The sequence below is a fragment of the Strix aluco genome, chromosome 4 (genome assembly GCF_031877795.1).
Source record: "Strix aluco isolate bStrAlu1 chromosome 4, bStrAlu1.hap1, whole genome shotgun sequence".
In the NCBI taxonomy this organism is placed as follows: domain Eukaryota; kingdom Metazoa; phylum Chordata; class Aves; order Strigiformes; family Strigidae; genus Strix; species Strix aluco.
Genome location: NC_133934.1, coordinates 83,928,307 through 83,944,397, shown reverse-complemented (window position 1 = coordinate 83,944,397; position 16,091 = coordinate 83,928,307). Strand labels below are relative to the sequence as shown.

Genomic DNA, 16,091 nt, shown 5'->3' with positions numbered 1-16,091 from the left:
TCCTCCACTCTCACTTTTGCTGCTGTGTTTGCTCTTTTACCATCCTCTGGGACCTTGCTGCCTCTCCCTTTAGTTTGCTTTGCCGAGTTCTTAAACTACTCCAAAGCAAAGCCCCTTCTGACTTGAATGCAATTAATTCTTCAGTTGTGTAATGTAGGAATACATCTAAATGTTCTTAAGAAATCCTTACTGTCCTTAACATTCATTTTTTCCCCACTTTGTTAGATGGTTTGCTATAATTAACTGAGATTTTTTTTTTCCTTTGTAAAGACTATTAAAATCTGCTGTTGTCTTAGTCGTTGGTTTGTTTTAACTCTCCAGTTAAATAATGGTTTTATAGCTTCCTTCCACTCTGTTTTCTGAAATACATATGAAGAACCTCTTTTTTTAGGGTTTTCTTTTGTCTGTTGCCAAATAAAATGTGTTTTTGCCTTAGTCTTTCGAACTTTATCCCTAAGTACTTGTGTATTTCCTTTTTACTCCATCACATTTCTCTTTGTATAGGATTTCTGATACAATTATATTCACCTTACTATGTTTCCTGTCATTCCCAAGGCAATATAAACTTGCTGTTTTACTTTGATAGGGTCTTTCTACTCCTGCTACAGTTTTGGCACACTTCTGTTCCTTTGAATGAAAGATGCTACATAGTTATTTTTTGAACTTTATTTTTTGAACTTTTTTTTTTTTTTAAAAAGAAAGACTGTTGTTCTTATGCCACAGGTATCTTTGCAGTCCTGGCCTCCCAAAACTCCTTTTGCATTCTTTGTCAGTTTTACCAGGTTGTCAGAATCCAATTAAAAATAGGATCTCTCCGAAAAGCAGAATTATTCCCAGCATATAATCAGGAACATGAGAAATTGTTTCTCTATGGATTTTAAAAGAAATATTTCAGTGAAGTCACTATTTCATTCTTTCTTCTTCTTCCTCTTTAAAAATAAAGAAAAAGGGGGAGAGGTTTCCCAGTTGTGGTTTCCCAAGTTAAAAGAAGTTGTTAAGGTTCAAAGGCATAAACTCAAAAGGTTAAAGATAGAATTTGAATAATCTGTGCAAATATGTTCATATACTTATTTATACTTATGCTTACCTCTTAGAGTGCATGAGTATTTATTTCACAGGTTAAGTGCTCACTTACACGTAGCGTTCATGAATAGTTTTCTATTACTTTTTGTTCAGTGACTCTGTGTTTACACCAGTTTACTCTGCTGTGAAGATGGTAGTATTAATTTTTCTGAGCTTTTCTTTGGTCTTTTGCACTTGGGTATTTAAGGGTTCATAAATCTTAATCTCTCTTCACAGTCATCTGAAGAAATCTGTGTGGAGTAGCAATCAGTTTACTCACTGATTTAATATCCAGTAGTTTTGGATGTAAGATGCATTCAAGATCTGTTCAATAAGAGTTCAAGGTATTATATAGTACTCTGCATGTTCAGGTCCTTTTAAGTCCACTGACAATGCAGACTACTAAATAGATCAGCCAAGACAGTGGAAAAGACATAATTGGTGACCACTTCTGAAAAATTAGGCATAGTGAGCATCTCAGATGCAGAGATAGAGGCACAGATAAAGCAGAATTTCTCAGAAACAGCATTTGACTACCTTAATCACAGGACCTAGATCCTTTTTTTTCCGTGTGCAAATTGTCCAATTTAATAAAATCTTTTTCAGTTTCAATTGTTGCCATATCTCATTGCCCAGCCTTTACTTCTCCTCTGCGTGGCATGAGGCCAGATGGCAATCATATAATTTTTCAGAATATGGAACACAAATGCAGAACTATGACTACTTCAGGCACATCTCTGTGTTCTGGTGATTCCTGACATTGAATCTTTTATTTATTTAGTTATTTTTGAATGTTATATATAGTCTTCTGAAATTGTTTTGTGAGTTACTTATGAACTTGTGCACATTAATCTATAAAATAAAGATGACTGTTGTCTATACAATAGAAAATAAGTACGAAGCCAGTTCTGGGTGCGTTCCTCCCACCTCTGAGTGAATATGACTGAAAAGTTCTGTTACCACTAGCTTCCTCTTCCAGATAACTTTGTGGTCTCACAAGCATCAACATAAGCCAGGAGAGAATTTTCATTCTGTTATTTCATCAATGGGAAATGTTTGGAATTTGCATTGTAAAACTGTCACCAGTTTGGATTTTGCTGGTTGTTAATAACACCACTGTTTCTTGTGGAGGACAGCGCTGACAATAATCGACCAGTTCATTCTTGACTGAACACTGAAGCTGTTGTTCACTGTTGGCTTCCTTGCCTTTCAGCGGCATCTTTCTGCTCAGCAATGAGCTTTGCCATGTACGAAGAAAATGGGCATTATGCTATTTCCTTTCCCGAGCAGCCTTTTCGCTTTGTCAAGATCTTTATACAACCATTGATTCCAAAGACTGGAAGTGATTCTCTGGCTATATGAGAACTAGACTGATGCTCTGGTGTGTCACATGGTTTAGCTCTTGCATATTGGGTTTGCTAAGGGAAGGTGTTTCTTTGAAGGAGTTATCCACAGCTTTCCTCCACTTCAGATGGGGAAAAGGTGATTTGTTGCTATTGGTGAAACTCTGTCTCTATTCCTGTTTGTTTTGTTTATGGCTTCGTAGTGTTTTTATTGTGGAAAGTATTTCATAAACTTGTTTGAAAGCCAGGGCTATTAGTAAGTAATCTTTACTAAAACACACTGTATTAATTTATCTTTTTTTAAAAAAATGAAAGAATTTATTGTTTGCTTATGATACCAATTTAATTTGAGGCCAGCAGCTTCATGGCAAGTGAATCAGTGCAGACAGTCTTTCAGAGCAGAGCACAGCATACCAGACAGGTCATAGGAGGCATTTTTAGCTGTCTGTCCCTTAGATCAGTCATAAACTTTGATTGAATGGGAAATAACCTTTGACTAGAAGGGAGGACTCGGAAGTCCTGCTATTGTATTCGCTGTAAGCTAAGGCTGCTGCTTTTAAAAAATCTAGAAAGTGCAGAGCACAGGAGTCTGCCAGTATCATTTCTTGTGGCGCAGAGGACTAATGATCTAGGGAATTCACCTTGGAACAGTTTGAGGAATTTGTTGTTTTACCAAACCCTGGGGGTAGTTTTCTGGAACATCTAAGAGGAGGATGATTTGTTTTGTTACAGGTGCCTCCTGGCATCTCAGAAATGTACAAAATAGATTGTCTCCAAGACATATCCAGATATATCTGTCTGCCTGAGTCTTTTGATACCAGATGGCTTCCTCCACAGCAAATCAGTCCAGAGGAACAGATTGTCACTTCGTTCTTATAGCTTCTGCAAACATGCAAGGATACACAAGTAATAATGTGCTAGGGGACCCCCTTAAAAATCCTTTAGTCTATAGACTCCAGTCCTTCGAAAAAAAACCTCCCAACACCCATGTTTGTAGTCCCAATGTGTGGCTGAGGGCCTTTCCTCATAGCTTTACAATCTTAAATAATGAAAGCTCTAGAGCAGCGAGAAAATCCAGATGCTTTTACAAGAAGAAAACTTGCATTTGCAAACAAACGAGTTTTGGGTGTGGGTTTCACTGACTGCAGTCATCAGTGCTCCAGTTCAATACAAAACCAGTGCTGAGGAGTGGTTAGAGAGATATGACCACTTTATCTGCAGGGCACACTGGCAGGAAAGCTGGCTGTGCAACTGCCGGGGAGCACATTCGTGTAAAAGCAAATCACGTTCTCATGGGAAAAGAAAGAATAGAGATTAAGGCTTTGCAAGTAACATCTGATGTCCTCAGTAGTGGAATGGTATCTTTAAAGTTACATAATATAGAGTTTCAGGTGTAAATCTTAATGCTTTGAGAAGTTTCAGTATGTGAAGCAGGAAAGCTTTTTGGAGGAAAAATTTTTTTATGTATTTCCCTCTTCCCCAACTTTGGAAGTATCAGAATCAGCTTTTTTACTAGGCTGAACATTACAGTTTCTTAGAATAAACACGGCAGAGCTATATCCTCTGTAAGCAGAAGTGCAGCTGTAGATAGAAAATTTCTTTATTAAAAAGTAAATTTATTTAGCAACAGTGTTAACTACTTCGCTATTGAATCACTGCTAGGTATGTCTTCCTTTCTGCGTTCTCGGTTGCACTTAGTAGGGCCAAACTTCCTTCCCAGATCTAGTTTCATTGACGCTTTCTCAGTTTCATGAGCTCTGCCCTTCAGACTGGCGGCCTTGTTCTTTGCTTTGTGGGGGGGGAGAAACAATCCTGCCCCTGTCTACAAATAAATCTTTCCAGTCGGTGCACGGGGAAACTTAAAACCCTCTTTTCTGTTTGGCATCTAGTCTGCATTCCGGTTCCTGGGATGAGAGTTGAAATCTCAGCTCTCCTGTGTTTCTGTGCAGTCTGCAGTGAGGTGTATGTTTATGGCTGCTTTTTTTTTTTATTTCTCAGTAAACCTCTGTTGTATGGGTGAATGCTTAGATTCAGAATGGAGCAGAGTCAGTGTACGTATTTACCTCACCACCAGAGTCATTGGTGAGCAAAGTATAATTTCCAGTTCTTACAGTAAAGGCTGAGGTCGAAGGACATTTTTAGGATGCAAGCTGAGAGACCACTGCTGCATTTGTCTAATAAGCAAAAAAAATTTTGATTAAGTTGGTCTAGCCTTTTTAGACACAGGGGCTAGACTAAGTTTCTGAGACAGCTCTTGTGGGTTGAAACTCCTTTACAGCCCATGCAAGCAGCCTTCCTCCTCTGCAGGACAAGTCTGACTGGGCCTGAAAACAGAGGGGGAACTTCAGAGAGCCTGCTCCAGCCTACTGCAGGAGGGTGAAGAAGCGTGAGGAGCATTGAATGCTGGTGGATGGTGCTGTCTGTCAGGTTACAGTTCACAGGAGGAGGTAGTTGGGGAAGCAGTTTCTCCCTCAACAGCTGTACTCCCACCTTCTCTGAGAAGAGAAGAAGTGATAGGCTAAATAGTCGTTTTATGGACTGGCACTGACTGGTAAGTTACGTGTTGGATCTTGTTGACTTGACTACTGAAGTAGCGAACAGCTGTAAACGCACTTGCTAATGGATTTAGTCTGTGCCTTTGTGGGCTGCTCTAGGAAATGTTGGTTTAGGCCCCTTAATCTATAACCTGTTGGTTAATGGTTGGACTAGATGATCTTCAAGGTCTTTTCCAACCCAGATGATTCTGTGATTCTGTTTATTTTGAAGAATATGGAGCTGGAAAGGTCAGGATTATCACCGTTCTGTACAACTCTTCTGCCTGAGCAGGTGAAGTTTTGTAAAGGCATCTGAACTTAGGAGGTGTACACAAAGCTGAAAGCCTGCTTTAAGATGTTGTTGGAAATGTTGGATACAGTGATCTTCCGAGGTGATGATGACAATGATGACTTTATTGCTGCTGTTGCCAGGTTTATGTTCAAGTTAAGTTACTTCTTTGACCTTTCCATAGGTGCAGCAAATAGAACAGGAATAGCATAAGCAGTTTCCGACTGTGTGCGCGAGGCACGTGTGCTCATCGGGTTAAACGTTTTTAAAGCATTCCTGCGACTTTGACATTCGTAGCTGGTTAAGATACTGTTACCTGACACATGACCTCTTTGTATTGATTCACTTACGACTTACACTTGCCACAGTTTGTTTGCCTGCCAGATTTTAAAATCGAGTATATATTTTCAGGTAGGTTTGGATAGACCAGAGATACAAAAAAAAAAAAAAAGGAATTTTTGGAGCTTTTTAAACAGTACACTCCTATCATCATAATCTGCCAGGATTAGAGGAGTAGAGGGTTGAAAATTAATTTAAGAGTCAAGATAGAAGCTGAAAGAGGAAGGAACATCTAATTTTATATTAATGAATATTTAACTTAAATGCCTAATATATCTTTTCTTGGAATGTTACATTTTAACATGGTTCCAGTTGTTAAGGAAGGTGCAAATGATAACGATCACTATATTCAAGTCATCCTTAGTTTATTTCCTTATACTGGGAGAATATTACTTTTTTTTTGTCTACTGATCTGTTTTCCATGATTTAAAAAAAAAAAAGAAGAAAAAAAGAATTGAATTCCCAAGCTATAAATAAACTAATAATGAATAGCAGTGTAAATAATGTTTTTGTTCTATAAATAAGTACACATATTTCTGTAGCTTTTCATAACAAGCGCTGGGTTCTAAGTACTGGAAAACAGTGCGAACAGCTCCCTATTTAATCTAGTATTGTGCATATTTTAATAATGAATTTAATTTTTATTTCTGTCAGTTAGAAGAACGGCTCTATAATTCACTGTTAAATGAGACAAGATACTGTTAAAACCCAAGACTTGACAGTTTCTGTTTATAGACATATAAACTCACATACATGCTCATTTCCCTGAGGAGGAAATATTCCTCTTATTTTTATATATGGGCCTGGTATGAAGCTCCATGAGAATGACCAAAGATCTACAAAATCCCACTTCACCAAGAAATAACTCAAGACCTCTGTTGTTTAACCCAGACACAGAAAGCAAAGGGGGTGACAAATCATAAATACCTGTATGTCAGGCAGAATTCTGCTAGAGAGGCATCTGTTAACAAAAGTTTAAGTTGTGCAAAATGAGAAATGTCTTTTTTGGAAGGGAGGGAGGCTTGTTTTTCTTTTAATGAAAGAGTTACTGACATATCATACCGCTGGCAGCAGTGGAATCTGTTTGTTGGCAGTTGCTGAGGGAACATCCCATTTTGATTTAAAGATTATTTTCTGCTTCAAACAAATTCCTGTAGTGGTTCCCATGGTTAATGCTGCACAGGAGTGTAGCAGACCAAGTGATTTGCAGCCAGTCCTGCTGGTTTATAAACCACAGCCTTTTCTGCATGTGTGTTGTTTTGGTTGGTGGTTGTTTGGTTTTTGTTTTTTTTTTCTCCTTTCTGTTACATCAAGGTGCTATGGTTTTCTTTGACTCGGACTTCATGTTCAGCATACATTAACTGCCTGTTGATCTTACATTTCACTTGTTTGAACTTTTACACAAAAAAACTAATAAGCAACTTCTTGTTAGATATTTATTTTTAACCTTCTGACCATTTAAGTGCTCAGTTGCTTCCTTTAAATGCTTTTTAATGATTTTACTAACCATGGTGCTCTTACCTTCTGGCAGCTGGTGTCATCCTCTGCGTTTTGCTCTGAGGAGGCCTCATAACTTTCTCCCTCACTTTGTCAGTATCAAGGAAACTGGCAGAAACAATTTAAAGTTTTTCAACATAGAAGGACTGTTCTGTGATTTTCATGAGCAGTTCTCCACTCTGACTTGTGAGAATCCTTGCGTTCAGCAAGGAGAGATCCTTCAGTCCTCAGGTGATTCTGTTGTGTTCCAGGAAACACTTCTGGTGCTTGATCCAATTGTAAATCCAAATTACAGTTTCCTTTCAGCCCTTAAGAATTTCCACAAAAGTTTTGGGAGCCTGAGAAAATTTGAAAAACCTGAGTATCCTAAAAACTGTCCTGGAGACCCATGGTAACTACTTGAGTAGTTAGGATATATGTTCACAGGCTGCCAGGTGGGCTAAATCCTTCCTAGAACCACAGTTCACCTCCTGTTTGGGCCATTTGACTGCCTTGGCTCTCTTTGGGCAGGAGCGGCGGCAGCTCAGGGAGTGGCTGGTTCTCCAGCCACAGAGAGCATTCTCAAAGCCTTGGGGTGAACTGTGGAGCATGTCCCTTGGCTGGGCTGGAGACGTGACAGAAGTTGCTCCATCCTTCCCCTACCTTCCAGCTTGACGCAAGGGTCTCCTGTGTCATGGTTAGGCTGGTGCTGCTGTATGCTTTTGAAAGACAAAATAGTCAGGTTTCCTTTTTCTGTTGTTCCCACCAACAGTGCACTGAAAGGTGCTTTAAGTGTGTTTGACAAAATCAGGAAATGGATGCAGAAAGAAAACATTCGGTTCACGAGAACACGTGCTCTGAATTTAGGAAGTATCTGTTGGATGGATGACTGTGCAACATGCAGTTTGGCCCAGACTTGCCAGATACTTGGGTTTCCAGTTAGCTACATAGTTTAGCGTGCTGCCCTGGCTGTTTTAAAAATTTGGGTTGCTCTGGTTACAGTGAATTGGCAGGATGACTCCCCACAGTAATCCCTGCATATAGCTCCAGGGGTGGGTGGGAGCAGACAGCGCTGTTCAGGTTTGTGTTGTGCCAGAGCCTCTTGTGTTTTATGATAAGAGCTTTTCAGAAGTGTTCCAGAAGGCTGGTTGAAGTCTGCAATGTTTTACCTGAAACTTTTCACATTTGAGGTGGGGTGGGGAGGGCGAAGAGAGAGAAAGCCTTCTGTTGTATCTAAGGTGGGCTTCCAGGGAGCTCTGCATGGACCCCTGGTAGCTCAGCCCCGTGGCTCTGCTAAGCCCGGTCCTGGGCATGATTTACTATGTGGGTCTGCCTTACGACTGAGACCAAAAGAATCCTACCTGCTCCTCCACACCTCCCAACACTTTTGCCATCTTTTCCATGCTGCTGTTGCATTCAAAAAGTTCCAGCCTTTGCTGAAATTTCATTTTTACAATTTTGAGTGATGTTTGCACCAAACCCAACCCTGCTCCATCTCCGGTGACATTTCATGTGAACTGGAAACTGTGTTTGCTGGCCAGATCTAATAAGCTCCACCCTTCTGTCTTATAATGATGTATTGTGTACTTTTTTTTTCTCTTTAGTATGGCAATGAGGCTGTTTATCATAAGTGCACTGGTGGCTGCTCACCCAGTCAACTAAACCTCTTGTTTCTTGACTTTACACTTCTTGATTTTGTCACTTAGGTTAACTTAAGGTTCTCTTAATGTACTTAAATGTAAATATTTGGACATATATATCAATGCCTAATGGCTTTCACTGGGTGTTAAAAGATTATTATTTGCTATTCAGTTGCCTATTGTGGTTTGTAGTGTTCCTTGTTGCAGAAATTTTTGTGTCCCCAAATGAAAATAATTTGTCCTATGTCTTATTCTGGTGTTCAGTCACTGAGACTGTCAACGTGATCTTCAAGTCTTAGTGACACGAGTAAGACAGTTGGAGTTTGCCTGCAGCCTCTAAATTTCTGAAATATCTGCATTTGTTTTAGATTTAATTTTCCTGATAGTGGATTCAAATAAGGAATAGAAATTTTGAAAGCTTAAATGAACTCAGAGATGTGATTTTTTTTTTTTTTTGGGGGGGGATTAGGATTTATGACTCCTAACTTGCATGCTTCTCCTTTATTTTACCCCAGAGCTTGCTTGCTTTTTTTTCTTTTTATTGCCAATGCCAAGTGACTTGTCAGTCTGGCTACAGAAACCTAACCCATGCTTTTTTTTCTTTAGGCACTCAGTGTTACTGAAACTCTGATCAAACCTTTGGAAAGATTTAGGAAAGAGCAGCTAGGAGCTGTAAAGGTTTGTCCCTCGTTGCCTTTATGATAAGTTTGTTTAATTTCTCTACTTGGATTGCATTGCAGTAATGACATGTATTTGGCAGTGAGATACTGTTGTTTATATTTCATGTATTCACACTTTTTTTTTTGGTACTTTGAGAACTTGCTTCAGAAACAAATGGAAAGTATGTTTCAAGAGGAGAAGAATGTGTCCTTTCCATTCCTGCTCTCCTCCCCCTCCCTTATCTCTTGTCTGGAATAGGAACAATCCGGCTAACAGCCTGCCCCCCTTCCTAATGGGTAACCCTGTACTGCTTTGTATTTGCTTGCAGTTGCAGTCAAAGGCTGAAAAATATTAACTTGCTCATTTGTATGCTTTTAACAGCATTTTTGCAACCTGCTAAGTGAAAATTACCTTTATTTTATTTTTTGTTTGAATAAGTAACTCATTAGCCTCTCCATCCCTGTTTTCTTCCACTGGTAGAGAGACAAAGACAAGAACTCAGTCAAAGTTTGTTTTTTTTTTTTTTGTGAAAGTGTTCAGTAATTTTTTTTAGATTGTCACTCTGTGTATATTTAAAAAAAAAAAAAGACAAAGTAAACTTAATGTACTAAGTATGGACTAGTTTTGGATAAAATTAACAAGGACAAGTTTGATCTCTCTGCCTGTCTACCTTCCTTCTTCCAGTGAGAAATCTAAATGCTTATTAAAAAGAAAAAAAAAAAAAGAAAAACCCCAACTATTCAACACAGTTTTCTGTTGCAAAACTTAATTCATACATTTTTAAACTACTAGTCTGCTGATGTTTTATTTTATGATTCCACGACTTCACCAGCAGTGGTATTTAATAACGAAGACAATATTTCAGTTACAAGAGTGCTATGCATTTTGACTTTTGCAGGAATGATTAACACGTTTGGAATACGATTTCACTGTTCATGAACGGAAAACGCTCTGTTGATCATAAATCATTACAGTTCAGTAGTATAATGAGCTTTGTGTAATTTTATGGACTTCTGAGTATATTAGACGTCCCAACCAACATACAATAAAAACTTGGTCTGTAATATAGGGAGCTTTCCAAGGAAAAAGGGAATTAATCCTAAATGTAACCTATTGTCTTCGAAGCAGCTGAGATGAATGGATTATTTCAACAGTATTTTTGGTGTTAAAGAACATTGCCAGTTTTGGGGTGAGAAGTCCTAATGCTTTAATTTATTTCATGATCTTCACTTTTTCCTAGTCAAAATTCTGTCCCTGATGTTTCTAACGTGACAAGTTACATTCACACAGTCTATATCTCACACTTTGTTTGAATGGATGTTTTTTCCCTTGTGTCCCTGCATACTGTTTCTGTGAAACTGAAGGTCTTATTTTGTGATTTAGCCATTTTTTTTGACAGAATTCTCAGTGACCTTAAGTAGAACAGTCTTGCATAATTGTGTGACGTTTAAATAAAAATCCTCTAAAAAAATTTAACTCTGAAGATTATATTGAATAAATATTCAGTTAAAAATAAAGTGCTGACACTGGAAATACAGTACTGCTTAGCTCAGAAAACCCAAGTTATGGCATCTAGTAGTGGAATATATCTGGAACAATGTGTAGTATTTGCTTTGGGAAAAGTTTACACTCTACCATTACAAAATAAAAGTTGTATCTGCTGTCTCAGATTTTCCTGTATCTTATATCCCCTGCTGATGAAATGGTCTGAGTTAGGCTTAAGAAGAAAAAGAAAAGAAAAAAAGTTTAGCTCCATAGTGCTAGAAACTGAGACCCTTACTGAATTACCGCGTAGTAAAAGGTATTGCTACTCTAATCCCAAACTGTATGTGCAAAGGTTCTGGCTTTGCCTATTTAGAAGTCAGTAGTGCTCTTTTTTTTTTTTTCTGACAGCGCCCAAATGTTGACCAGCTCAATGGAAGTTTTGCTAACATAAACTCAAAGATTGTCCATCCATGTGTCCCCGTCCCCCCCCCCCCAATCTACTTTCTTCCTAATTTCCCATATGCTAATGTATTGTCTCTAATCACACTAATACCACATGCATATCTTAATGTTTCTCAGTTAGTAAGGAATACTGTGGCTACTTTTTTTTAAAGGAGCTACTTGGCATAATGGTGAAAAAAATAGCATTTTTGGTAAAAGCCCTTGCGAGGAGCAACCCTAAACAGCTTAGATCCCCTCTTGAATAAAATGCCATCTTCAGAATCCAATTGTTCAGAGAACAAAAATGTGTAACACTCATATATAGTATTATTAAAAGTGAAAGATTAAGAGGAAAAAAAAAATATGAGCAAGTATTTCCGTACAGTCTAACCAGTATGTTGGGTAGAATACATTTAAATGAAATTCCAAACTGATAGATGGTAGAAAAATATTTTTAATTGAACTGATAGATTTCTGATGAGTAAATCTGTCAGTTCTTGAATATGTAATTAAATATTTTACTTATTTTAGATAATTTTCAACTCTAGTTATTTATACTAAAAATAGCTTCAAAACTGGTTGGTTGATTTCATCAATACTGATTTCTTGTCTTAAAACAGAGTTAGGGGAGTAGGAGTGAGGAAATGAAAGTGTTGTTTTACAATGTCTTCTACTAACTTAGATCCAAGAACTCTGATTTCCTAGGACCATTTAATGGCTGTCCCTCTTCCAATGCATTGCTTTTGGTGGTCAGAGAAATGGATTTGCACATGCAAATGTTACTCGTATGTGTCTGTGAGAGTTTCTCTTTTGCTAGCATGATTTTATGGTTTATGGAGATTTTTATTTATTTTAAAAAGTCTTTGTTTTTCACGGGTGCAGCAACAGTCTTGTAGAAGCAGGGATTTAGCACAGAGGTCTTTAAAATCCAGAAATCTTATGGAATATGAAACTATATTCGCTTTGGGTTTTGAACTGTGGAACTGTTGGAAATTTCTCCCTGTTGATTATAGAAAGTTATTTTTTTTCAGTGAAACTGATATTTCCCTTGGAAGTCCTCTATTCAAAAACAAGATGATGTGGATGATCCCTGAAAGTAATGAAAAATACAGTAAATCAAGAAGAGTTGGGGTTTTTTTTGTCTTTTTTAACTTAGAAGATGTAAGCATTTGTGTGATAAGCTTCACTATAATGATACAATGGAATTTAATTTCAAGTTAACCTTTAAGTTAATTTTAAAAGTGAGTTGGAAACATACTTCTCCTTAGTTATTGAAGCTGTGATTGTTTCTGTTTGATTCTGATGAAGTAGAATTCTAAAAGAAGAAGGAAGGATGCTTTGTTTTACATTTTTATGTATAAATGAATTTTTTCTTTGTTTCTGTGTCTAGGAGGAAAAGAAAAAGTTTGATAAAGAGACAGAGAAGAACTACAGTTTGTTAGAAAAACATTTGAATTTATCAGCTAAGAAGAAAGAGCTACAATTACAAGAGGTATTGTTACCTCTCTTTTTTTAATGCAAGCTAAAGGCTTTTTAATAGGTAAATATATTTTATGCAAATGCAAAACCAGCATTCGAAAAAGAAAAATTTCTGTCAGCTGGAAAGGTTGGTGACAAAATCAGTATTTGCTGAACTTAGTGGTGTACCCCTACCATTTTCTGAATTGGCTTTACTTGGCGTGTGTATGAAGTACTGAACATCATGTTAGTTTTTTTTATATAATTAAGGGAATTGCAAAGTGCAAGTGTATTGTGAAAAACTCTGCATTTCTTATGAGGCTTTACCATATATGTAATTTACATTGCGTTGTATTGGCTAAGTGTCCTGTGTTAGTGCTTAATGCAAAGTACAGCAAGACTTGTATTCCTGAAGAAAGTGTTTTTGTGCCTTTTTTTTTTTATGTTTTGAAGATCTATGTGTTGGTTTTTTTTTTAAGTAATGCTACAAAAAAGTTTGTTGACAATTTCTAACTTATAAACAGATCTGTTTTGCCTGGCATTCCTTCTGTCCCTGTGGGTTTATTATCATCATCCTTATTTGTAATAGCTTTTATTCCTGGAGCAACAGCAAATAGTATGTGAGAAGACAGCAGAGAAATCTTGCAAACTTGCTGCAGGTAGAAGGATTTTTTTTTCAGGGAAATGTAATTATGTCAGAATTATTAATGTTTAGTCTGTTAATACCTTGTATCATTAAACACTTAACGTTTTCCTCAGAGAGAACTCTTCTCGCTGCCTTCTACCCCACCACAAATAATTTCTGCCATTCTTCATAAAAAATGGTTAATTTAACTGGCAAGCTAGCTAGGAACTTAAGAACTCTAATTGTTCTTGAGTTTTACTAGGATGTTACTTCTCAATGCTGTATTTGCAACATAGGCCCTCATATGCATAAACAAGTGTCTTTGGGGGAGTTGAGTTGTCCCAGTGAAATTAATGGGCATTGCTCATGTGTCAGGACCTGTACTTTTATCAAATTGATCAGCTGCCAAAGAACTTGATGCAGAAAACATGAAAGAGTATTAATTATGATCTCTTGATGATATTTGGAACCATATCTCAAAGTCTGAAATGAGACCTAACCTCAATGGAAAAATACAAAATGCCTGCAAGAGGCATTTTGAAGCAGTATCAAATATAGTCTGAAGTTTTAAAGCACATGTGAAGACTAGAATGAGCAAATAGATATATTTTAAATGTCCTTCAAAGTTTCATGAGCAAAATTCTGAAATTCTTCAGTCGTGTGCTTTCATTTGTGCATTTAATTTTGGAGTATAAATGTATAAGCAATTAAAAGAAAAGGGACTTGCAGCATATTGTCAGAGTGCTAAATAGGAAAAACTTTGTTACAGAAGCTTAGAAAATAGGTGCCTATAACTGCACAGGAGCTTCCTAATTTAGTATTAGACATTGTTAGTTGTGTCAGTTCCTGACTGGAGTAAATAAAGGATGCAGGTATAAATGTGACAAAAATTTGATGAAAAACATGCCATGTTGTGGAGCATGTCTTACACTGACATAGCTTTTGACTCTCTTACTGGAGGGATATTCCTAAAATTTCACTGAGGCATGGTGTGTGTCTTCTCTATTTCTTTGGCAGTACACAAAGTACAATGCAACAGTGAGCAAACTTGCTGGGTGCACAGGGAAGCTCATGCCTCAAAAAACTGGAGAGTGATGTGATAATTTATTTACAGGGGAACTGAGAGGAGTTGATAAAATGGCTGTGTTGGGTATTGTGTTCTTTGGGGGCGGGGGAGGCAACCAGGACAATTAACAATCGAAAAACAAAGAAGATAGAAACAGGCTTGTGTGGGGCTTTGGTGTATATATAGGGCAGTCTTACTATCGATTAGCCAGATGTCCTAGGAGACCCACTTCATAATCTTTTTCTGTTGTTACCCTTCAGTACATGTCTATATCATTAGAAGCTTTGCTGCCAACTCAATTCCTGTGTTGCATGGTTTATAGGATGCAATGAAATGGCATTTTGAAACATGTTTTCTTACTGATGTGCATATCAGTGCTTATTTTTTTAATGGCATTTGTTGTTGTGCCCCTTTAACTGCTGACAGGTTTCTAGCACAGAGCAGCAAAGCAAAGCCTGTCTTAAGGGAAAACTGTCTTAAAGCTAATTTGACTTATCCTCTTAAAGCATAGTAGTCACTGTTCTGCCTGAAAGATACACTCTCAGTATTTAAGAGAGTGTATGATATTAAGTCTGGTCCTTTCACCTAACCCTTTCTCCATTCCCTTTTATAATTTACTATAGAAGTGTTTGGTATTGTCACATGGGCAAAGACTAAGTGTTAATTACTTTGAGTATCCCTTTGTAGCCTTACTTCTAATGTATTTTAATAAAGGTTTCCGTTGCCCAGTTCTTGATGAGTCATAGTTTAATGAGGGCACATGTACCTTAAATAATAACTTAATGAAATAATACATATATGCTAGGAAGTTAAATATTGATGTACAGATGAATGGCAGCTGAAATATAACTGTTCGCCATCAATATGTTGTTGGCATTTCAGCAAAGCTGAGCTAAAAATCAGTGGCAGCTAATAAGGCATTTTTAAATATTTGATGCTCTGCAGAAACTTGTGAAGTGTCTTACCAATAAGGGAATATTTTTTTTAATTGCTTTTCTTGCTGGTCAGAGTGAGCACAGGTACAGTACTGTGTATTTACAGCAGTTATTTGGGTTATAGAATAAAGCTTACAGTACCAACAGTCTGGATTTCAACAGTAACATTCCTAAATTTGACTGGTGAGGTGACTTCCCCCTTTTCTGATGGAAGAGGCTGCTAGCTCCCTCTCTCTGTGTAGGCAGGCACCTTTTCAATGCTATTAAAACAGTGCACAAGTACTTGCTCTGATGTATTTGGCTTGGATTCCGTAAAAAGGAAGCTTGAAGAGGTGTTACTGCAATGTTTCTAAAAATTTAGCCTCATGATTCAAAACAACATACATTATCTAGTAAAAGGGAATTGCTACTGCCATTTAAAAGTAAATGAATGAGCTGTGTTGTAAAGCAACAAATGCCAGTCTGGAGAAAATTATCTTATTGCTTGCCACTTCTATGCTATACATGTGTCATTTTGAAGCTGTCTACAAAATGTCTTTGAAACTTCATTAGCTGTATTCTGTGTGCAGGCAGATAACCAAGTGGAGCAGAATAGAAAACACTTCTATGAGCTGTCACTCGAGTATGTATGCAAGTTGCAAGAGATACAGGAGCGGAAGAAATTTGAGTGTGTGGAACCTGTAAGTACCAGAGAATTCAGCCTACCCTGTAATTCATAGGGGACAGAGAGGGAATGCA

General features: G+C 37.5%; 1 protein-coding gene across 4 annotated transcripts in view; it reads left to right on the top strand.

Moving 5' to 3' along the window:
- The window catches only part of ARHGAP10 (Rho GTPase activating protein 10), a 152,694-nt gene that overhangs the window by 47,435 nt on the left and 89,168 nt on the right, over positions 1-16,091 (top strand). For 3 of the 4 annotated variants that reach the window (XM_074823837.1, XM_074823835.1, XM_074823838.1), the window contains exons 4-6: positions 9,290-9,361; positions 12,660-12,761; positions 15,923-16,033. In XM_074823837.1, coding sequence (XP_074679938.1) covers positions 9,290-9,361; positions 12,660-12,761; positions 15,923-16,033 — 285 coding nt within the window. The remainder of the gene's footprint in view (positions 1-9,289; positions 9,362-12,659; positions 12,762-15,922; positions 16,034-16,091) is intronic. The other variant, XM_074823836.1, reaches the window with a different exon arrangement.